Below are 24,577 nucleotides of genomic sequence, written 5' to 3' on the forward strand. Positions count from 1 at the left end.
TTACTAGGGATTGGGTTTAATCATTTTAATTAATTCAATTTAGGATCTCACAAATTCATTGATCATCCATCTAGGTCAAGCTCAATTAATCGAATTAGTTTAATTTAGGGTTTCATAAGTTGCTAAACTAATCCTAGGTTTAGGTTTATTTAATTAGCTTAATCTAAGACTCATAATACATTAATTAAATCATTTAGGCTTATTTAATTATCGTAATCATTTCATTATTTGCATCATAACCTATCTAACACAATTTAGACACTTGGTTTAGGGTTTTCACATGTCATGCTTAGATACCTAGTTTAGGGTTTTCAATGACCTAGATTTAGGACTAGTTAGTAGGGTACAAACAAACTTTGGTCAAACAAAAAGAGACCAGCCTTAGGGTCGAGCAAACTGGGTGCCTAACACCTTCCCAGTCTGTCACTTGACACTTGTCTAGAATCTTGGTGCAAACTAGCCCTATCCATCAGAGTCATTAGTCTCTCTCCCTTGATTAGGGGAGACATTTATGGGTCCTAGACCCTTTTCTAGGTGGCGACTTCTTTTTACCCATAACGTGTATCCCCCCTTGGCATTTTGATGACCGGGGGATACTATCTCATTTCATTAGGGTCGAACCCTAGCATGTGTACACGCGCTACCCTCCATGTCGTGATCCCGGGGCGGAGGTCCATGTACCTACACTAACATTTTCCATGTGTTCATAAACTTATTAGAAAAATTGGTAAACTAAGTTACTACACATACTCCTAAGCTTTTTCACACTTCTATTGGGAACACATCAAGGCCAGGTTTCTTATCTACATTCATATTTTTTAAGGCTTCTTTAACTTTAGCCACTCCAACCTTTCATATATATTTATGATGAGTGGTGTCTCGAAGAATAATGTAATCTTTCAGACCATTCATACTCGGATTGTCTCCATTCAGTAGATAGCAAACACAGTTACCATATCTCTTTATAATGTCTTCATCCCTTACTAACACTTTATCAACATCACTTTTAATGCATCTAACATAATCGAAATCTCTACTCTTCCTTTCTTCCATCTTAGTTGTCTTATAGATAAACTTCCCCCATTCTTTTGTGTTCATATTATTATAGAGGTCATCATATTTCTTTGCCGTTGCTATCCCCACAATCTTTTTAGTTTCATTTTAGTAGTATTATACATCTTTTTTATCTTCTATGTCTCTAGTCAATTGCCTTTTTTTTTGTCTTAATGATTGTTTGGACCTCATCATCCCACCACCAAGTCTCACTAGAGAGGCATGTTGAATACTCTTCGGTTCCCCTAGAACTTCTTTAGCAATCTTCTTTATACAGGTCGTCATCTCATTCTACATCGTGTTGGTGTCTTCCTGAGACTCTCACTTTCCTTGTTTGATCACTTTACAAGTAAATATATCTAGATGAACTCCTTTTAATCTTTACCACCTTATCTTAGGGCAAATAGGTATCTCTATTTTACGTATTTGCTTATTGAAGCACATATCCACGACCACCAATCTATGTTGAGTAGTTAGGCTTTCCCCAAGTAACCTTATAGTGCTTGCACAACAGTTTGTCAAATCTTTCCGTGAGGAAGACATCTATTTGACTAGTATGATGTTCACGTTTGTAGGTAATTAAATGCTCCTCTCTTTTCGAATAATGTATTCAGTATGGACAAATCATAAGCTATCGTAAACTCTAAAATTGATATCCTCTATGGTTCTTTCTAATATGTTCATTCAGGTTGTCTCCTATAATTATTGTTTAACTTTGACCAAATCTATGCACCAATCCTTCTATGTGCTCTTAAAATTATAACTTACTATTTTCATCAAATCCTACTTGGGGTGTATAAGCACTAATTATACACTAGCTTGATCGATATAATCTTATCCATAGATCTTTGAACTTCCACTGTAGTATTATTTTGATATTTGTCCAGTGCTATGCCTACTCTACTTCTGTTACTTTTATCTCTCGATTACCAAGTTTGAAGTCATCCAACATCTTAGCTTTTTTACCCTCCAACTAGTCACTTGGATACAAACAATATCAATGTTTCGTCTCCTCATAGAATCTATCAACTCCAGACTCTTACTTGTTAAGGATTCAATGTTTCAATAAGCTAATCTAACCTTATGCTTATGCGCTAGATTCTTAACTCACACTTGTCCATTGTAAGACAAATTTTTCCCACTTATCACAACATCTGGGTATTGATGTGGTGCTTCACTTAAGGGGGATGCCCTAGCATTCAAAGGATGATAGAACATGATACTGAAGCAGCTTGGTTCGGTCAAAATCTATCATCTCGCCAAATCCCAATCGATCTTGATTGTCCTCGATGTGGAAACTCCATGGAAACAAATGACCACATCTTCCTTGGCTGCCCTTTTGCTAAAGCAGCTTGGATCGGTGGTCCATTATCTTTTATTGCCCTTGCTCATGACAATCCAAAGATCTATTTGTGGCTTCAAATTTGGGATCAAATATCCTTCCCAGATAAGAAGAGTGGGGAGGAGACTTTGAGTTGGTGTTTCTTCACTTGCTGGTTTTTATGGAATGCTCAAAATGATTTGCTCTTTAAAAAGAAGGTATGGACTCCGACTGAAGTTTCCCATGCAGCATATATCGTGCATTCCTTGAGTTATAGGAAGCTATAGGTCTTAAGGCTAATCTCACTTCCACAGACTCTCTAGGCTTGAATTAGGCACCTCCTCAATAGGGAAGGTGCACGGTTAATTGTGATGCACCCTTCGACCATGTCTCTAATCAAGGGGGCCTTGGGGTGACTGTAAGACATTCTTCAGGAAGCCAGACATTTGCGATCTCATCTCCAGTTTGTCTTGGCGCAATTGGTACATGTGAAACATTGATAATTCGTCTAGGCAATGACATTATCAGCTTCATCAACAATCATTCCCAAGCCATGCCTTCTGATTTGTATCAAATAGTTCCAAATATCAAATATCTTTTATCTCAATTCATTGTATGTGAGTTTCTCTTTATTTCCAGAAAGACTAATTTTGTAGCTTTCACCAAAAAAAAAAAAAAATATATATATATATATATATATATATATATTGTAACCCATTTCTTAGCAAGGTAGACCCTATCAATGAATTGTTGAGATAGTTTGGCCAAATGTCACTCTTTGGTGTAAATGAGGCTTTTGTGCCGTCTCACTCAAATGGATTATTTTTACCAAAAAAAAAAAAAAAAAAAAGAACCGCCAACTATGAACCGGCAACTATCCATGGTTTTAACTGCCATGTGTTTTCCAATCCGTGGTCGATGACATGGAAAAACTTTAAAAAATAAAGAAAGGGGCCCATTTTTTTCTTCTCAATTCTCATAGACCACCCCTTCTCTTCCGGATAGGGAGAGACCTTCTCTCTCTCCTACTCTGTTTTGCTTTTTGGCTTCTCCAACACTTCTTTCTTACTGCTCCTCTGTTTCTGTCATCTCTCTCACTGGTTCTCTGCGATAATGACGGACATTACAGACGATATTGTAGAGGAAATATCGTTCCAGAACTTCGAAGATGATTGCAGGTTACTTGGCAGCCTTCTCAACGACGTTCTTCAGCGAGAAGTTGGGAACCAAGTCATGGAGAAAGTTGAACGAATGCGAGTCTTAGCTCAGGTATCCAATACAGTTTCCCTCTTCTCTGATGATCAGATTACTCTTATGTCTTTGTTTTGTTCCCCTCCAGTCTCTCTCTGTTTCGTTTTCTGCTCTGTAACGGATTTCGAGTTCAAATTTCGAGAGTCCTTTTTTGTAGCTTTTCTTTGTTGCTACAAGTTCAATCTTCAATTTACTGGTCTATGTATTCTTTGTTTTCTCTCATTTCTGCGGTTTTGAAGTAGTTACTGCATTTGGGTATCTGCCATTTTGTGTTTCTAGAGTGCTTGTAATATGAGAATGGCGGGGATCGAGGACACAGCCGAGCTTGTGGAGAAGCAGCTGGCATCTGAGATATCGGAGATGACTCTAGAAGAAGCCTTGACGCTGGCCAGAGCATTCAGCCATAATCTCACTCTGATGGGTATCGCTGAGACCCATCACAGGTGATTTCCTGTTGCTTGTTTAAGTCTGATCTCTTGAAGTCCTTCCCATCAATTCATTTCTTCCCCTGTTTCAAACGTATGTATTCAAGGAAATTCTATGGATTCCCTTTCAAATCAATTTCTTCATGCAGGGTGCGTAAGGCTAGAAGTGTTCCCCATTTATCAAAATCTTGTGATGATACATTTAATCGATTGATACAAGGAGAAGTTTCTCCGGATGAGCTCTATAACACTGTCTGCAAGCAGGTGTTGTTCGTGTCCTTGCCTATCCTCGAATTGGCTGTGTAACGAATTAGCATAATCTCATTTGAAGCATTGTTCCACGTTAATGTTGAGCTCTTGTTGCTGCAGGAGGTTGAGATTGTTCTTACTGCTCATCCCACTCAAATCAACCGGCGCACCTTGCAGTACAAACACATTAGAATTGCTGTAATATATTTATGGCCATGATTGATGATAATATTATTTTCTGAACCTACCACTGTATATGTAGATTAATAAATGTTTGTCATGATGATTCTTCCTGACTATGAACCTACTCTGTTCTGGTTGTAGCATTTACTGGAGTATAATGATCGGCCAGATCTTAGCCATGAAGATCGAGAGATGTTGATTGAAGATCTGGTAATTATCATTGCGTGAAGGATTTTGCAAAACCTTGATTCGGTTGTATGTTAAATATCCACATTCAATTTTGGTTTTGTCAGGCGAGGGAGGTTACTGCAATATGGCAGACAGATGAACTGAGACGGCAAATGCCTACACCAGTAGATGAAGCTAGGGCCGGTATACCTTTCATATATATTAGAAATATTAGAACTCTCTCCCTGTCTCTTTTCTTTCCCTTCTCTTCTTCTTCTTCTTTAGTTTTTTTTTTGGTGGCTATGCTATCTGTTTACTAATTGGTGTTTTCTTATTTCCTGAAGGTTTGCACATTGTAGAGCAGTCCCTTTGGAGAGCTGTGCCTCATTATTTACGACGTGTCAGCACTGCCCTGAAGAAAGTCTGTTACTTCAACCCACGGTTTTTTTATTCTTCTTGAGTCTTTTGCACTTACAGTTCTGATTCTTTTCATTTTGGGAAGCCCCAGTGAACTGGGCTCTTTAGATAGGTATCCGTTATTTCAAAATTTTGTTTCAGTTACGTATGCCTTCCATGTTTAAAACGATCCTGTCTCTGTCTATGGGATCCTTTCAAGAGATTCTCGGCGACAACAGTATTGAATTTACTTATGTCACAAGAGTTCTTTTCCTCCCTTATATTTTACCCCAGTTCATCTTTGACCTGCTTGGACTCACTATCAAAATGGACCTCTTTGCTCTTTCATCCAACCATTGATAGTAAAAGGGGATAATACAATTTAAAATTTTAATTAGTGCCATGGTAGAGCATTTCATATCAAGATACCTTAATTTGGAAGCTCACTATGTCAAATTTCCTAGTTTATCTTAGCATGGAAATGGCTGACGTGACAGTTCTAAGCAAAAAGACCATATGGGTACTTGCCTTAAAAAATTTTGAAGTCAAACTCGACTATATGATCATCATGTATTAAATATTTTCCCAATCATCCAAATTTTGACCGTTAATATTGATTTTTTTATTTTGCAACGTCGAGGGTGGACCTTGGCGCAACGGTAAGATTGTTCCATTGCTACCTAGTGTTGAGGGTTCGAGTCGAGAAACTGTCTCTCCTCAAAGCGGGGGTAAGGTGTGTACATTATGACACTGCCCAGACCCCACAGTGGTGGGATCCTCATGCACTGGGTACAATATAAATCAAGAATTGTGTGGAGAATATAGCCAAAACATTTGACTCTCAAATAAGCTCTCATTCTGAAATATGGCAGATTTTAGGACTTTCTGGATTATCTTATCTAATTAAATATGGTCATGCAATGAAAATATACTGATTAAAATGGTCATGAAATATGACAAATGTAGGCCCTTAACTGTCTAAAAACCTTGATCTATCCAATGGTTAGATTGATCACATCAAGCCTCTCATGGCAGAAATAAATCAATCATTGAGAGATGCAATCTGTATGTGTTTGTCTTTAGGGAAAAAAAAAAAAAAATCTAAATGTGTTCGTCTTAAAAGACATTGGGAAAATCTCCTTGGACTAGTATGAGTTATAGCTTAATTGGTATCAATATGTGGTAGAGTTCTAGAGTTCTCAATCTTACACAGTTTTGTTGTCCTTTGTTCTTACAGCATACAGGAAGACCACTTCCACTGACCTGCACACCAATAAAATTTGGGTCTTGGATGGGAGGTGATAGAGATGGAAATCCTAATGTGACAGCAAAGGTGAGTCCTATATATTGATGGCTTTCAAATTCGAGCTTTGAATTTATACAAAGATAAGGCCCTCTATGGATCTCCATGAGTCTGTATGTTCCAAGGGAACAAACCATTTTGAAGGCAGAACACTTTTTCTTAAAGGTAGAACAAAATGCTGCAGCTTGGCACATTAACTTGCAAAATGCAACAATAAAGTTCCCACCATAAAGAAGAGATCCTAATTCTTTTGGTGTTCTTCTCAAGCTAAAAAATTTCTAATAGTCAAGATAAGTTCTACTTTATAATTCTGGTAAGAATATGTGTCATATTATTTTCACTTTGGAGAGTCAGAATATTAATATTATTAACAATTTCTGAAAAAATGCTACGTTGAAGTTGAGCCGTAACTCTGATTGTTTTGGAAGTTGTGATATGAGCATCTGACTACCAAGATTATGATGTGGCCAACAATTTAATGAGGCAATTAAATGGAAAATAAGAAGAAAAAGAAAATGGTGCTTTCAAATTTTAGCAAGCAATTAGTTCCATATCTCTATTTTTGCAGCTTGTGTTCATTCATCCTTTATCTCTCTTAGAATTTTTCTTTAGTTTGTAGTGCATAGTTTCATCCTTAGAAGGGATGGATGTTTAGGCTGGAAGAGTCACTCTAGAGCACTCCACGGGCATCTCCATTCACCTTTATAGCTTTTGGCTATATTGGCCTGTATTAGTCTTGTTGGTAAAGATCTATCATACCATTCAAAACACACACACACACACACACACACACACACACACACACATATATATATATATATATATATATTCCCATGGGGCCTTTGTCTAATGGAGATAGAATCTTGATGGTTCCTTGCTTGCTAGTAATGTATTGGCTACAGATTGAGAGTGGGAAGCCTGGCCTTATTGCAAGTTTTGCATGAAAAAGATGTTTCTCTTGGGATGTACTTTACTATTATTCCAAACGATGTGCCATGGGGGTCAAATGAAGGAATTGGATTAGGGGCAGTGTCCAGTGTGCATGGTTTGAGGCAGATAAGGGATTAGTCTGCAGAAGTCCTAAAAGTCAATGAGTGCTTACAATGATTTTCTGGTTTATAGGACTCGGATTTGGGAACATATTTATCTTGGAAGGATAGGAGGCGAGGACTTATTTTGTATAAAGAGAGAGAGCATTCAATACATCAATCATCATACCAAGACCGTGCTCCTAACATGATCCATAATGGTGCTCTAGATGGCCCAAAAGAGAGCTCAAACAAAGGGGAAAGTGCAAAAGGAAAGCCTAGTTTAAAGAAGGCCCAGTGAGGAAATAGTGCATTGTTGTTGTTGGGTGAAAATCATGAACAAGGTTGATAGGCCTCCATTTTCCTGAGGTGCAAGACACAAAGCGAGATGCACATCCAGTTGAAGAAAGGAACAAATAAAAAAAAAAAAAAAAAAAAAAAAAAAAAGAAAAAAAAAAGGAGAAATACCAGAAACATATAGGAAAATGTTACAGATCCTTCCCCTAGGGAAGAATTTTATCCGTATGCAATTGCAGCAGGATTTAAGAAGAAAAGAAAGGAGGAAAAAAGAAGGAAAAAGGCCTATATTGATAGAAATGAAAGGGAGAGAGAAGAATAATTGTGTTATAGAAGAGGAAGAATGGAGAATGTAGCTTTTTACTGAGCCAATTTTCTCTTTTTCTTTTGGAGTTTGGGCAGAGCCTCCCTTTAGGAAGCTCTCAATCCAAACAGCCTGAGCTTCAGCGTCTGATCATGCAGGAAAGGAGAGAGAGGGGGGTAATGTAGAATAGGGTAGGGGTCTAACCAAGTCTCATTCTGCAGGAACTTTTAAACCAAAGAACAACCAATCCAACCCCAACAATATAACAGAAATTAGAATATTATCTATCAGCCCCGCTGAATATCGATCTCAAAAGATAAGAATAACAGAATTCCAAGTCAACAGTGGTTCTTTAGGAATAAACCAGGAACAGATGGGAGCCCAATCAGGTTCAGAACAACAGAATAATATGAACAGCAGTCTAGAAATTACTAACAGCAAGAAGCAGTCCTACCGATATAATATCAGAGTCTACAGGTCACTAAAAGACGAAAACAGGGAGAAATCTGATAACTCAGTGGTCTGAGATCAGATGGCCTTCAAATCTGGATCGAGTTCCCCTTTATACCAGTAGCACCTTAGGTTAAAATCCCAGACAAAAGGGACCAGCAGTTAGGTCCGGACAGAAATTGAAAATTCTGCACAGGAAGGCCTATCACTGGACAGAACTGAGAACAAGAAGATTGAATTAAATACCTGGTATTCTGAACAGTAAGAGATGCTTGAAAATAAAACTTGGAAAGAAGAAAGATAAAACTTGAAGAGACCACTTGGGTTTCACACCGCAGAGTGTTGAATGGATCAAACACCACTCCCTTCCACTATGATCAAACACATAGCACACTCATAAGGGCAAACAACAACATAGCTTTTTTTTTTTTTTTTTTTTTTTCATTCATAAAATCATGGCTCTACTATTGAGAGCTTTCCTTTATTTATAATAATGATGGGGGTTTACAAATAATAGAAACTCACTTTAGTTTTCAAAACTGAAATAGGAAACTAAATAAAAGCAAATCCTCCAGTTACTAAGATTAAAAATAGAAACTAGGAAAATACAAAGACTGGAATTAGAAACTAACTTTTGACTGAATTTAGAAACTAATTAATGACTGAAATTAGAACTAATTAACCCCATCAAAACCTAACTAAAAGGAAACTAATAAAAAAAGAAACTAACTAGTAATCCGTACTCAGCCTTAGAACCCTCTTTGGACCCATAAAAGTGGCCCATTACAGCTCAAACCACAAGGATTGAAGGCCAGCAATTAACATAGTTAGCAAATTCGGATTCGAGAATTATTCGGCCGAAGAATTATTCGGAATAATTCGATTGGTTAATTTAAGGGTTCGGTCAAAAAAGCGGACAAAATAAAAATCGGATTCGGATTCGGATTAGGGAATTATTAGAGTACAAAAATAAAAGTCGGGCAAACAATTCGGATGTTATTTTTATAATTTATTTTATCTATTTTATTTATTAAGTAATTAACTTGATATGTACACCTAAAAAGAGAAAATTATTGTAGTTCAAATATACAATACAGGAAAAAAACTAGGAAAAAATTGTCATTGAGTGATGGAAGCAATGGTTACAGTAATTCAATTTCTAATGCATGTTTTAATGCTTCTACCAATTATCCTGTAGGAACATAAAAGTTCAAAATCACTTCATTCAATCCATGAGTCCATGACTCACCTAATTCCATCATTCATGCTTAAAAGGAAAAACTATTCTAAATAAAGCAAAACATCCACAAAAGCATAACAATAGTTATTACATCACCATAACTTAAGTACTCAACTAAATCATTATATACAATCTGGGGGTTGAGTCTCGCTCTCAGTAAAACTAGCACTTGCACCAAATAGCAAGTCTTCAGCAATGCTATCATCCACATCATCCAACAATCTCTTTAGCTCTTTATCAACGTCCTCAATGCTCTTTTCAAAATCATTGACACTAATATTGTCAAGATTAATGGGTAACATGTTTTTCTGTTCAAGTTCACCCCTCTTTTTCATCATCAATGAATTCATTCTCACATAGACTAAATCATCTAACATCGCTGTTGATAATCTATTCCTCTTTTTTGTTTGTGCTGCATCCCAGGCACTCCAATTTCTCTCACAAGCCGAAGAACTACATGGTTGGCTCAATATTCGAATGGCATACTTCTGTAAGATAGGAATAGCATCACCTTGTATATGCCACCAAATCCCTGTCATTGGCAAATATATATATATATATATATAAACAATTTTAAAAGACAAGTAATTTTTACATAAGAAACAATAAACTAAAAATTTTAAAAAGAAAGTAATTATTACACTTACGAGGATGACTAGTTTCCATCATCATCTTGGCACTGGGAGTAAAAAGAGTGCTAGACTTCATGTGGTATACTGTCAGCTGTCCATAATATTCTCTCCTCTCATCTTGTGGAACCACTATCTCACCAATGAAATCTGTTGCATCTTCCAATTGAGGAATCTTTTTGAATCTTTCACTAAAAAAATAAGTGGGGTTGAAAACAGCAGCTGCATAGTGAATGATACCTAAAATATTTTCATCTCTTTTATTATCAAAGATTTTCAAATTTTGGTCATACCGATGGTCTTCCTCATAAAGCTTCTCCAATATCTCTCTTGCTCTTTCTATTGCTTCATACAAATACCCTGATGTAGCCCCATCACCATCAACCAAACGGAGAACTCAAATGATTGGTTCCATAAACCTCAAAATCTCTTTTGAACCATTCCAAAACGACTCCCTTTGAATAGTGTCCACTCGATTTGCTTCAAAAGATCTCGAATTTCTTAGACTCCTCCACTCAGCTGATGCAACTAGGAGTCTAAGCTTCTCTTCCACTTCAACAATTGACTGAAGCATTAAAAAGTTTGAAGCAAATCTAGTTTTACAAGGATATTTTAGATGCTTGTTTGTGAAACTCCTCATCAACTGTAAGACAATTATTGACTTGTACAAGTAGTCAATAATTCTTTTTGCCTCATAAAAAATTTCTTGAACCCAAAAAAACTTTTCATAGATATCCTTCAACATTAGATTGATATCATGGGCTGCACATCGAGTCTTAAACAACCAACGATACTTTCCAGTAAGCATATCAAGTGCACTTGAATAATTGGATGCATTGTCTGAAATTAGCTGAACCACTAAATTTGGGCCAATACTTTCAATCTCTTTCTTAAGAATATCAAATATATAAAAAGCAGTAAATTTAGCATGGGAACACTCCTCTGACTTCAAAAAGAGAGCACCACCCGGAGAATAAGCAATCACATTAAGAAAAGACCGCTTCTTCAAGTTTGCTTCCAAGAAAATTTTACTTCTTCAGCATATTTTTCAAGGTCCTTTCTTGCTTCAGGAATTATTCTTCCACGAAGGGTTCCATAACTTGGAATAGGAACACTAGGACCATAACGGGTTGTGCACTTCACAAAATTGATGAAAGCATCCGATTGAATAACATTGAAAGAAATGTTATTTTTAATAAAAAAAAAAATTCACGATGAGATTTCTCCCAAGTTGGTTTGTCCATCTTAGGGATCATTTCCTCCATTGTGGACTGCCTTTGACTAGTTATAGTTAAAGAAGTCAAAGGAGAAGAACCAACTATACTCTCACCACTGGTACAACTCTTCCGTTTTTTACTACTTGATTCAAAATTAATAGCAAGAAGAGTTTCTGCTTGGACATCATCTGATACTTTCTCACAAGAGGCAACATCATGACCACTAACCTTAGCTAAATGATACTTGAGTCGAGTGACCCCTCCAAAAACTTGTTTTTCACAAAATTTGTATTTGAAATGTGAACTATCAAGTTGCTCAGCATGTTGCCAAAACTTATCTTTTTGTCTTCCCATTTTTCCCATTTGTTAAAAGTTGAAACACAAAAAAAAAAACAACATAAATCATTTCATATAAACAAACAAATATATCATATTAATAATTACATTACATAAGCAAATAGCCTCTGGATAATTAAAGAATCAAGTTTTCAAGTCCCACTAACATGCATAGCCTTTTACAATAGCATTGGTCATTTACACCTTATGATCATTTTCTGAATCAAACAAGAAGACCTTACCATAGTTTCATTAGCATGCATAAGACTATATAGAAAACAAAAGCCTGAAATTGTAACCAATCAACACTTAAAACTATTATCAAACAAATAACCCCATAAGCTAGGACCCATCAACTGATTAGAGTCTAGAAAGGCCGAGACCCAAATGGAATGATGTTTAGATTCAATATGAGAGTATCTAACTAGCTTAAGATTTTACAGCTAGTTAAAGAAGTGAAGAACACATTTCACTTTTGAGGGGGAGTGTCAGCAAACTTATTGGAAGAAGTCTAGCTCGTTAGCCAGTTAGCACTAATCGTGTCTTCTAAGCATATCCCAATCACCTACTCCATATCTTTCTCAATCACTTTTTCACCTTTCCTTATGTAGTTAAATCTATATCTCTATTTTGTCACCATCCCACAATCAAAGGGATACACTGTTAAGGTCTCTTGTGTATATATTTGCCACTCATCTTCATCAATGAAATCATTAAGTTCTACTCGATAGAAAGGGTGGAGCAGATAGTACCTCAAATACAATTCACAAACGTATAGGTACCCCAAATACAAAATTCCAAATGTTGGGTACTCAATGTACAATTTCTCAAAACGTTGGGAACACCAGCAGTCATTAACCCTTAAAAAAATAAAGAGAATAAATAGGAAGTACAAAGAAATACAGCCCATGTAATCTAGACTGAAACAATCACTGGGCTGATTGGAAAGACCAATCACCATCAAAAAATTAAAAAGGAAAACGGATTCTATGTCTACATTGTTTATCAATCAATACTAAAGAAAAAGCACATACTTAAAGAAGTGAAGAACACATTTCAGATTTTACAGCTTGAACAAAACACTCATTGAAAAAAAAAATTTGAAGAACACATACCTGCAAGGCTGCAACCAGCAGAGAAGAGTCAAGAGACTCAAGTCTAAGTGACCGGAGTCACGATTCACGAGTCACGACTACCGGAGTATCAACCTCTGAAACCAACCTCTGAAGAAACCGCCGACCAACCTCACGGTTGAGCAACCTCCTTTAGTGCTCCCGAGTCCCGAGCTCACATCGCCATGGCTTCGGCTGAATCTGTCCAGATTCTGAGAGTTCTGCTCCAATTCAAACTATCGGTCAAAACCAGACTTTGACTCCATTGGAATGTTCTTCCTTCCAACCGATTGGTATTCATGTAGTCTGATCAGAAATTTGATGGTTGGATCAGCAATAATAAAAGAATCCTTGACTGAATTGGATCTCAAGAAACCAGTCAAGATTATGAATTTAAGGAAGGTACCACTTTCGGATTTTAAAATACTGATGCTCAGCACTCTAGTAATTAGGATCTGTCAACAGATTGTGGAAGAAAGTGCTAACATATTATGCAAAGAGAAAAGGAGACCCTGACCTGATATACAGTGTAGAGCAGAATAGGTAGGAAGATAACGATAACTAAACCCAGGAAAACCTTAAATCCCCTGTCTCAGGACTCTTTCCACCAATAACCTGCAACAAACTCACGATCATAGTTATGAGAAATAGATTGGGAAACAAAGCGGCGGAAATTTGGGGGAGAAGCCAGCATAAACAATTGGCACCCGCCGCACCCCTGACCTCACGAGTCACGAACTCACCATTTCTGAACTCACGAGGAATTTATGAGCATTAGATTTGAAAACAGAGCGGCGGAAATCTGGGGGAGAACCGGAGAAGCAGAACGAAGAAGTGGGTTTTGGGAGAACGAAGAAGAAGATGAGAAAACAAACCCTCGGTTTTGGCTTTTGGGCTTTGTTATTCGACTTTTTTATTTTTTATTTTTAAAAGTGTGTTTGAACCGAATAATTCGGTTTAAATCGGTTTGACCCTATATATTAGCGTTTTTAAATCCAATTAGAAAAAATCGTGATTTTTACCGAATTTTATTTATAATTCGGATTCGGTCAGAATTTTTCATTTAATTCGGAAAAATTCGGTTCGCACGAATTATTCGCGAATAATTCGGCGAATTTAATAACTATGTGTACAACCCAACCTTAGGCTTATTCTTAATAAAACAAGCCTATTTTTGTTATTAATCTGCATTAACTCTCCCTATCTTGAAAAAATTCATCCTCAAATTTTGCAGTGATGAGGTGGGAACAATATGTGAATAGCAGCCATAACCATTCCCAAACAGAATTCAGATTGCTTGTAGAGTTTTGGGAGGTAGTCTTTAAGACGTGGAGCTTTCTCTTGAACGAACCATGATGGCATAACAAACTCTATATGCTCAACCTATAAATCAATACCAACTGTGAATGTCGTGTGCATAGAGTCGTTAATGTTGGTAAACTTCTCATTAAGGATTGGAACAATCTCTTCCTTGTCATCATAAATCTCAAAGACTTGTTGTGGAGTGCTTTCAATCACTACATTAACGTCCACGGCTCCAGTCTTGTCTGCTGTGCTCTCTTCAATGTAGAACTCTTCCATGGAATCTTTTGTCTCTTGACCTTCTGTCTTTGAAGCTTCAAGAACTATCTCTTCATTTGTCACCTTGATTTTGGGTTCTTTTGGTTGAAATAGAGGTATCTTCACTTCCAATAGAGGAGTTGTGGCTCTTGCAGGTGCTGAAGTGGTAGGTTTAGTGGCTGAAAAATTTTTCTCGACCTCCCCAACTTGGTAGCTAAACCTTCTACCTGGTTGTGCTATAAGTTTCTCTGCTCGATGAGCCTTGTCAAAGCAATCTCTCACTGTATACACATTAGCTACACCAATTCCCCTATTAATTTCAGCTCATAATCCCAGTCGAAACCGAGAAAGTAATTACCTCTCGTTCTCCCTGATGCCTGTGCCTGTGTGAGAATAAAGTGCATCAAATTTGTTCATATACTCTGCCACAGTCATATTTCCCTAACGAAGAGAGTTTAGCTGGTCTTGTATGCGAGCCTTAAAGTTACATGGCAAGTACTTGTCAGACAGTTCTTGCTTCATCTCCTCCCATGTAGTAGGTTCTCTACCACAGTCTTCCAACTCTAGTTCATATGTTTTCCACCAGTCACGAGCAGCCTCAACTAGCTCTGCACAGGCTAGTTTCATCTTCCGTTCCTTAGGTAAGTCATAATAGTCAAAATAATCATCAAAAGTAGATCATAGAACAGTTGGGGGTTATGTCTGCCATCAACAGGGGTGCAAGTTTGGCCCTAACGGCCCAAACCCGCCCTTGGCCCACCTTGATCCTGAATAAGTTCAGACCCAAAAATTGGGCCCTGAGGGCCGGCCCAACCTTGAAATTTCTGATTCTGAGTCAGGGTCAGGGTGGGTAAGGATTGATGTCTTTGGCCCGCCCAGCCCACCCTGAACCAGGCCCTGATTTTCTTACCCTGAATTTTGGCCCGGTCCGGCCTTGATTTTTGCCCCTGATGTTGACCCTGGTTGTGACCCTGATGTTAACCCTCAATTTAACCTAATTTTATATTTTGTTTGACATTGACACCTCAAAAATCCTAATATATCTTCTCACCGATCTCTTGCTTTTTTTACCATGAAATTTGTAACTTTGTATTTTTTATTTCCTCTTTATTATGAATGTTTTTTATTTGTAAGTTATTTTATATTTGCAGGGTCAGGGTATACCCATCCCTTGATGCCAAACCAAGGTCAGGGTCAATCAGGGTCAGGGTCAGGGTCATCTCGGCCCGACCTTGAAAAATCAGGGCCAATCAGGGCAGGTAAGGGTTGGGCTGAACACTAAAGGGTAGGGCCAGGGTTGAAGTTTTACGGCCTTGAGTTAGGGTCAGGGCAGGTTTGGGCCTAGTTAAGGGGACTCAGGGTTGGGCTAGGGTTTTAAGAAACCCAACCCAACCCTAAAACCCTAGCAACCCGGCCCTGTTGCACCCCTACCCATCAAACTCCTTCAGATTGAGCTTGACCTTCTGTGAATCTCTAGGGTACCTGTGATATGTGGGACGTTCAGTCTCAAAGTAACCTCTTATGTGTTCTTTAAAAGTAGGTTGCACTACAGGAACCCTCTGTGGTGCCCTTAGATTAGGGATAGGTCTCCTGTTAGTCAACTGAGCAGTTACATTCAATGGGGCTTCCACTTCATGTGGTGTATGAGAATCACAGGTATGTTGTTGTGAACTTGTGATTGGGTCTCCATAGCCAACAACCTTACATTCAGTTCAGTCCGCAAAGCTTGCTGTTTAGCCTTCATCTCAGTTCTCATATTCTATAGCATCTCCATAAAAGAAACTAGGGTGGGGGTGTTATTCTCAGCCATGCCCTGATACCACTTAATGTATACTAGCGTAGGGGTCTAACCAAGTCTCATTCTGCAGGAACTTTTAAACCAAAGAACAACCAATCCAACCCCAACAATATAACAGAAATCAGAATATTATCTACCAGTCCAGCAGAATATTGATCTCAAAAGATAAGAATAACAGAATTCCAAGTCAACAGTGGTTCTTTAGGAATAAACCAGGAACAGATAGGAGCCCAATCATGTTCAGAATAGCAGAATAATATGATCAGCTAATAGCAAGAAGCAGGCCTACAGATTTAATATCAGAGTCTACAAGTCACTAAAAGACGAAAACAGGGAGAAATCTGATAACTCAGTGATCTGAGATCAGATGGCCTTCAAATCTGGATCAAGTTCCCCTTTATACCAGTATTACCTTAGGTTAAAATCCCAGACAAAAGTGACCAGCAGATAGGTCTGGACAGAAATTGAAAATCTTGCACAGGAAGGCCTATCACTGGACAGAACTGAGAGCAAGAAGATTGAATTAAATACCTGGTATTCTGAACAGTAACAGATGCTTGAAAATAAAACTTGGAAAGAATAAAGATAAAACTTGAAGAGACCACTTGGGCTTCACACCGCAGAGTGTCGAATGGATCAAACACCACTCACCTTCCACTGTGATCAAACACACAACACACTCATAAGAGCAAATAGCAACATAGCTTTTTTTTTTCTTTCATAAAATCGTGGCTGTACTAATGAGAGCTCTCCTTTATTTATAATAATGATGGGGGTTTACAAATAATAGAAACTCACTTTAGTTTCCAAAACTGAAATAGGAAACTAAATAAAAGCAAGTCCTCTAGTTACTAAAATTAAAAATAGAAACTAGGAAAATACAAAGACTGGAATTAGAAACTAACTTTTGACTGAATTTAGAACTAATTAACCCCATCAAAACCCAACTAAAAGGAAACTAATGAAAAAAAGAAACTCACTAGTAATTCCGTACTCAGCCTTAGAGCCCCTCTTTTGGACCCATAAAAGTGGCCCATTACACTCCAAACCACATGGACTGAAGGCCCAACACATATACAACCCAACCCTAGACTTATTCCTAATAAAACAAGCCTATTTTGGTTATTAATCTGCATTCGGGGGGGGGGGGGGGGGGGGAGGAAAGATCAAGGAAGAATAAGTAGGAAAAAAAAGGTACCTGGGTGGCTGGGTTCCCACCTTCTTAGTCTTTTAAGGTTTTGAATGAGTCATTCTCTCAATTTTGAGACAAGAATCCAAACAAGGGAGACCAAGGAAGACCAAAACACGTGTTGGAACGTTCTATTAAAATCAAATTACAATGCTCTCTTGATATTTTAGCCTAATTACAAAATTATACTTATGAAGTCTGAATAAACATGAGAAAAAAAAAGTAAACTTGTGCAGTATGAAGCAATTCATTGCTTCTTATACCTTGATGAACCTAGATGATTGAAAGAGTGCACGGGGCAATAAATCAAGGTTCAACCTTAGGTGCATCGTCTGCGACAACACTGAAATGATGGTGTGTATTGTGTGAGGAAAATGAAATAAAATAAAAATTAAGTTAAAGATATGCTGTCTATGTACATGGCTCATTAGCAATTTATACTTCACCTGTTAATGTCATTCTTAACTGTATTGGAAAGTTTAGTTTAGAGTGAGAAATGAACTGGTGAAGTGTTCTTGTTTATTTTTTTAAACAATAATTCCTTTGGTCGGTAGATTTTCCATGTCGTTATATGTGGTGGTGTTCTTGTTTCAGGTGACGAGAGATGTTGCTCTTTTGTCTCGTTGGATGGCGATTGATCTCTACATTCGAGAAGTTGACAGCCTTAGATTTGAACTTTCCATAAATAGATGCAGTGAGCAGCTGTCAGAACTTGCACATGGGATTCTACATAAAGGTTGGTACATGCCACACATCTAAGTGTCTTTGGCATGAAATAACTATCATATGGTAAATGATTTGCATAGAAGATCAAAGCCACTAGTCAGTGGCAAAAATTCAAAATTCCCATACTAATATTTTTTGCTATGTATTTGACTCGATGAATAATATTCATCGGTCGTAAGATGATGATGACATTTAATTGGAGGTAAATATACTAGAATGGTAAACTTTCAGATGATATCATGATTGAATTTGTCATGGGATTTGCTACAGATTAGGGATTAAGTAGGTGAATGTATGAATACGCAGGCTCTGTTGAATTTCCTACATGCTCATGTGGTCACCATGGTGAATTACCATAAAAATCGGCACATGCTCTGTTGAGTTGCCTTCCTACCTAACTACTAGGATGACATGTTATTGCATGGGCCATGTGTTCAGCATGATGTATGGAAGACAGCCTGAGGTCCTCAACATTCTAGAAACTATTTTGTCCAGTATGTTCTTTGATGCAAACCACATTATTACATGGAGAAAGGGAGTAATAGTAGGATAAAATTTTCCTTTTATAGGTACTTTCTTCTACAATGGTACTTGTTCTACTAGGATCCATCTTATTACGCTTTTGTGGTGAAATTTCTTAATCTGGATGGTTCTAGTTTCATGTGGAGTCTGAGGCCTCATGCCCCCACTGATTCCTTTAGGACAGAAACTTTAGGAGCTAGTTAGGCTTTAGGGATTGTACCCTTTCTGATGCATAGTCCAGCGACTTATTCACTCTGATAGAAAATTATAATTTTAACTTTTGATAATGAGACTTTAGTGGTTGTCATTCACTTTTTATATGCTAGATAAAAATTGGGATGCAAAATTGAGTTGTGAGTTCTGTTTTTGATACGGTTCAACTGGCTTGTGACCTATAATTTTTTTCCATCTTGATTCATATGATATATATATATATATATATTTTATGTATTCAACATATGGACTGGAGTGCTGCTAGATTATCTTTCTGGCCGGGAAGGTTTAGCTTTGTGCTTATTCCAGCATATACATGTTTTACTGCAGTTGTGACAGTACATGTATTTTGTAGACCAATTTGTTCTGGTAGAACGATTATCATGTGTACTGTTTCAATGTTTAACTGTGCATATGGTGGCTTAAGTCTCTTGAATTCCTCAAAAGCTCCATGTAATGCGTATGCTGCTGATTAAGATTATTTGAATCTAAGGGTTGTACAACTTTTTTTCTGCAGAAACTGCATCAGAGGATTGGCATGAAGGTTGGAACCAATCAACTAGAGGTCAGTCAAAGCCTTACAGCCAACATGCTACTGCATTGCCAACACAACTTCCAGCAGGTGCAGATTTGCCCTCTTGCACAGGTACCCTTTTTTTTCGATTTCTCAGAAGGATTAGTGGTGAACCTCTTTAATATTTATTGCTGATTTTAGAGTTCAGTGGTTGCAACAAAAATACTCTTTTATTTTTCTCATCTGGGAACTCCATGGTTGAACTTTGAAGCATCTGACTTTCCAGGAAAAGTTCTAGCACGTATCACTCGATCTCATCCAAACCACTTAATATTCAATAGTTGGTGATGCTTCTGAATCTGAAATGTATGCTTACCTTTTATGCCCCCTCCCGGCTACAGGGATGGACAAACTGGACTTTGTATGCTGAGCTTGTGGTTTAAAGTGCACATTTGCTATGATAATTGTTGGTTATATCTGAGTTATTCATGTATCCTAAACGACTGTATACTGTTGTGTATATATATATAATCTTTTGTTCTCGTAATTTTGTAATTTTTATCCTGTACCTTTTTGTAGCTGGTGAATTAATTATATGTAGGTAGCTTTTTTGCTTTAACCATATAACACTGATATTGCAAACTCTGACTGTCACAATTTAAAAAATGTACTTGACACTTCCATTCCATTTGCTTTCATGTAAACTGTTGAAAATACTAAGTAAAATTACATGGTCATGGAAGCTAGATGCTCCCTGACGGTTTTCTAAAATTATATTTGTAGTTGGTACTTAGGACCTACAAAAGCCTGTTTTGGATGACATACTGAATCTAAGATATATTCCATGAAAGTAGTTCAGTATTTTTTTTGTTTTTATTAATATTATCTTATATAAATCTCATCCATAAAGTGATAAGGTCTATCAGATGTTACACAATACCTGACTTTATAAAAAGTTTCAATTTTTGTAAAATAATCGAGAATTAAATTCTTAATATTGTTCACATTGCAACGGTGCTATTATTTTACCTGATAACTTTGAAGGATGAAAAGAAGCCAACTGCTTTCTCTGGCACCAGTTAGATTTTCTTCTTTTTCTCATTGGTTGTTTTATGTGAAATTCACCTTTATAAATTGTTATTTTGTTATCCTGTCAGTCAAGTAGTGTAATGGTATGATATTGGACCTAGTGTCTAAGAAATATCTAATATTATTCCTAAATGAGAATTCATGGGCTTTGTTCTGCATATTATAGAATGCAATGATGGGGACTCTCAATTTCCCAGACTGGAGATTCCAGGCACTGATTACATGCCGCTGAATCGTCAGGTATTGCAATTTCCAGAGCGGAGATTTTTGTTGAGTTTTCTTTTATCCAATTTATGGTTTCAATGTCTGACATCATGATATTATAGCTGATATCTATTCTTATTTGTAAATTTATGGTCAGGATTCTCCAAGTTCAGATTTTTCATCAACTCAAAGCTTACAGAAAGCATCTAGCAATGGAGTTGTAGCTACAATCAGCAATTCAGCATCTTCTAAAAATCCCCAGACAGTTGTGACCCCAAGGAGTGCATCTTTTAGCTCGAGTCAACTCCTTGCCCAAAGGAAGCTAGTTGGAGAGTCTCATATTGGCAGGTCCAGCTTCCAGAAGCTTCTAGAACCAAGTCTACCTCAAAGACCTGGAATTGCTTCTTACAGAGTTTTTCTAGGAAATGTTAAAGAGAAGGTATAAGTTTCTCTTTTGACAAAGATGCTGAAGTTAGGATCGCCTCCAGTATGCTCCTCCTAGGACCCTGTGAAAGCAGGACTTGTACTAGGTTGTGGCTTTTGGGAAATTTTCCGTACACATAGTCCATAACTGACCTTGTCCATCATTGAGAGTCCTCAAAATTTCACTTACTGTGTTTCTGTATGACATACCTTGTTCATCATTGCCCTCTTCCAACACATCCCATCAATGCATTTTCCATCCACTTGGAGGGATGCTCTCGTCAAACAAGCGGTATGATGGGGAGTATTGCCTTGTGTCATTTTTTGCATACCTTCTCCACCATATAGCAAATTGTAACCCTTGTACTTTCAGCTATTGAACCAAAGTTACCACCAATGTGCAGATAAATGCACCATCAAGACAAGCGTACCTTGATGCTTCGTTAGGGAAACCTTCTCATTTACCTACAGACAAAGATTGGCTATTAACGTTATTTTGACTTGTAAAATAAAATTTTCCATCTATAGTATGTTGATGAAGATTTTCTGTTCTCTCTGTGTCTAGCTCTTGAAGACACGAAGGCGGCTGGAGCTTCTCCTTGAGGGTCTTCCTTGTGAACATGATCCTTTGGATTACTATGAAACACCAGAGCAACTTCTGGAACCTCTACTGCTCTGCTATGAGTCCCTGGTATTTAGATGGCTTCTACTTTGTTTTCTTACTTTCATTTTCTTCCCCATTCCCCGTCGAAAAATCTATCAGTCTACTGATGCTTGATCACCAATATTTGCAGCAATCATGTGGATCTGGAATCCTTGCTGATGGACGACTTGCTGACTTGATCCGAAGAGTTGCTACCTTTGGAATGATACTAATGAAGCTCGATTTGCGTCAGGTATCTCATTCTATTTTACAACCGATTCATTCAATTGGTCTAGGCTAATTTTTCGTCCCTCTCTTTTTCCATGTGCCAGGAATCGAGTAGACACTCTGAAACATTGGATGCAATTACCAAATACCTGGATATGGGTCTCTATAGTGAATGGGATGAAGAAAAAAAACTGGAATTTCTAATTAAAGAGCTCAAAGGCAAGAGACCTTTAATTCCTCCAACAATAGAGGTGAGCTGATTTTGGCAAGTTTAGAAGGATATTTTCTATTGATCAATGAGAATTTATTGACATTTCTTACTGGAAAAGCATATATAGAAAGAGCTCTTGGTTCTTGGATGGCCACCAAAGAGGAAGCACATCCTGTGTGACCCAAATATCTGCAACATGGTCAAGGATTAAAGTATCAGTATTGGTCGCTGTATCGGTCAGCCAAATTGGAGGGTATTGTATTGTATCGGAGATATGCTAAGATACGCTAAAGATATATACGTAATGGATAGGAAACACTTTTTTATACACTTTTGCATAAAAAAATAGTTAAAAAAATTATATATAATATATATTATGCATAAACACTAAATTGAGATTATCGCACTAAGAATCTAAGGTTTGTAGTTGTTTATGGGTGTAAAATCCTTGTTCCCAACCTTGATTTCCACTTTAGTTAGAGAAAAAAACAGTTGGCAGCAACTTTGGAACAAAACCCCTCTCAAAAAATCGTGTTTTGTTGAAAATTGACCATCTTGGCCCTTATACGACCATGACGCACCGTATCAGGACGTATCATACCGTATCGGTATGTATTGGTCGATACATACTAATACATACCGATACGTACCAATAAATACTAAAACGTACATTTAACCTCGATTTTTTATTTTCCGAAGAGTATTGGTATGTATTGTACGATGCAAAGAATTTTAAAATTTCAATGTAGTGTATCGGTAGTATCGTATCGGTAAGGGCCAATACCGATACGTGTCGGTCTATACGGTACGATACATACCGATACTTTAAACCATGAACATGGTAGGTTGGATGGGAGCCAAATTTATGAGCAGGTAGAGCCCAAGGTCCCCTGCTTAATTTCAAATCTCAACCCAAATGAAGTTTGAAGTGGAAAAATAGAGTTTTGAAAAACTTAGGACTATAAGAGATTACACAATGGTGGTTGGAGTACTGTAGATGTGCATGTATACAATGGCTAGAGGATTAGAAGAGTATATGTAATGATGTTATATTTTTAAAAAGCTTTCACAAGTTGTCTGAACCTTGAGTTTTCTCATTTCCACCATCACAGTATCACACACTTCCGGATCTATGTATAACATGGTGAGAGCATTGAATCTTCATTCCCAAGTAATAATGGTATCCAATACCTGATCATGAGGTTTTTATATCATTGGACTGTCTAAAGGAATTTGTTGGAGACTTCGTTAATTCTCTTGCAAACTTCAAAATTTTCCATCCAGTAAAAACCAATTCTGGCAGTAAGAGGAGGAATACAAATTATTCTTGCTTAACTTCAGATATTGCATGCATACATCAGTGCATGTTTGCAAATATGGTATGCTGAATACCTTTACAAGACTAATGGAGAATTTGCATCCCTTTCCTTGTGTTGCCAAAATTTTCATTTACATGGAATAATTTTGTGTAGAATTGGGATCTCATTCTGTAACTGTCTTTCTTCTCAATTCGAACTTTTGAGTGTTTAGTACACATGACTGGGATAAGAAACCATGTATGTCATAAACTTTCAATCTAGTTACAACTTACAACTAAGAGATGACATGTCTAGTCGTAGAAGACATATTTGTTTAGGCTTGTTATATCCTGTCAATTATCATAGTCAAATTACAAAATAAAATGACATGATTAAAAACCATAAGACTTGTGTACTCTGGTAGAAATGAAGGCAGAAGGAAAATGGAAAAAGTTTAACTAATATTTAATTAACTGTTACGTGCATACATGGGCAAGTTTGATTTGTGCGTATGGTGTCCAAGTGATTGTGGTAGTTATTTAATATATTATATGTGTATGTAACTTTATTGTGTTTGTATGTGGGTAGGAGTTATAGCCACATGGTGGAGTCTTAGTGGTTATGTGACTTAATATATGTGGTTATGGAAAGTGTAGAAGTTATAAGAGTTAGAAATTGCGTGGAGTGTGGAGCTACGGTTATAACTTGTCTCATTAGCCTATTTAATAGGCACAAATAGACCTTTTCACTTCTTCACGTAAGAGTTAAGACCCTCTCTCGGCCATGACCTCCCCATGCTTCCCTTCCTCTCTGGCGGCCATTGCCGTGGGCTCCTCCCCTACCTTCGTCAATATTCCCCTTGACCTCCCTGCTGGTCAACCTTTCGGTCCCAATCCTTCGCCTCCCATCCTTTCTTCCCCTCCTCCACTTCCGCCTTCCCTTGACGCCACTCCAGACCCTCGTACCTGAAGTACGGTAGTCTCCACCTCCCCCCCCC

General features: G+C 37.5%; 1 protein-coding gene across 1 annotated transcript in view; it reads left to right on the forward strand.

Moving 5' to 3' along the window:
* Positions 1-3,353: 3,353 nt before the first annotated feature.
* Positions 3,354-24,577, forward strand: part of LOC122088283 (phosphoenolpyruvate carboxylase 4-like) — a 44,752-nt gene continuing 23,528 nt past the window's right edge. The window contains exons 1-15 of the mRNA XM_042657491.1: positions 3,354-3,643; positions 3,905-4,068; positions 4,200-4,314; positions 4,420-4,497; positions 4,624-4,692; positions 4,776-4,854; positions 4,995-5,071; positions 6,284-6,379; positions 18,104-18,245; positions 19,488-19,616; positions 20,740-20,813; positions 20,935-21,216; positions 21,766-21,891; positions 21,995-22,096; positions 22,176-22,322. Coding sequence (XP_042513425.1) covers positions 3,488-3,643; positions 3,905-4,068; positions 4,200-4,314; positions 4,420-4,497; positions 4,624-4,692; positions 4,776-4,854; positions 4,995-5,071; positions 6,284-6,379; positions 18,104-18,245; positions 19,488-19,616; positions 20,740-20,813; positions 20,935-21,216; positions 21,766-21,891; positions 21,995-22,096; positions 22,176-22,322 — 1,836 coding nt within the window. The 5' untranslated portion in view covers positions 3,354-3,487. The remainder of the gene's footprint in view (positions 3,644-3,904; positions 4,069-4,199; positions 4,315-4,419; positions 4,498-4,623; positions 4,693-4,775; positions 4,855-4,994; positions 5,072-6,283; positions 6,380-18,103; positions 18,246-19,487; positions 19,617-20,739; positions 20,814-20,934; positions 21,217-21,765; positions 21,892-21,994; positions 22,097-22,175; positions 22,323-24,577) is intronic.

The sequence above is a fragment of the Macadamia integrifolia genome, chromosome 2, assembly GCF_013358625.1.
Source record: "Macadamia integrifolia cultivar HAES 741 chromosome 2, SCU_Mint_v3, whole genome shotgun sequence".
In the NCBI taxonomy this organism is placed as follows: Eukaryota; Viridiplantae; Streptophyta; class Magnoliopsida; order Proteales; family Proteaceae; genus Macadamia; species Macadamia integrifolia.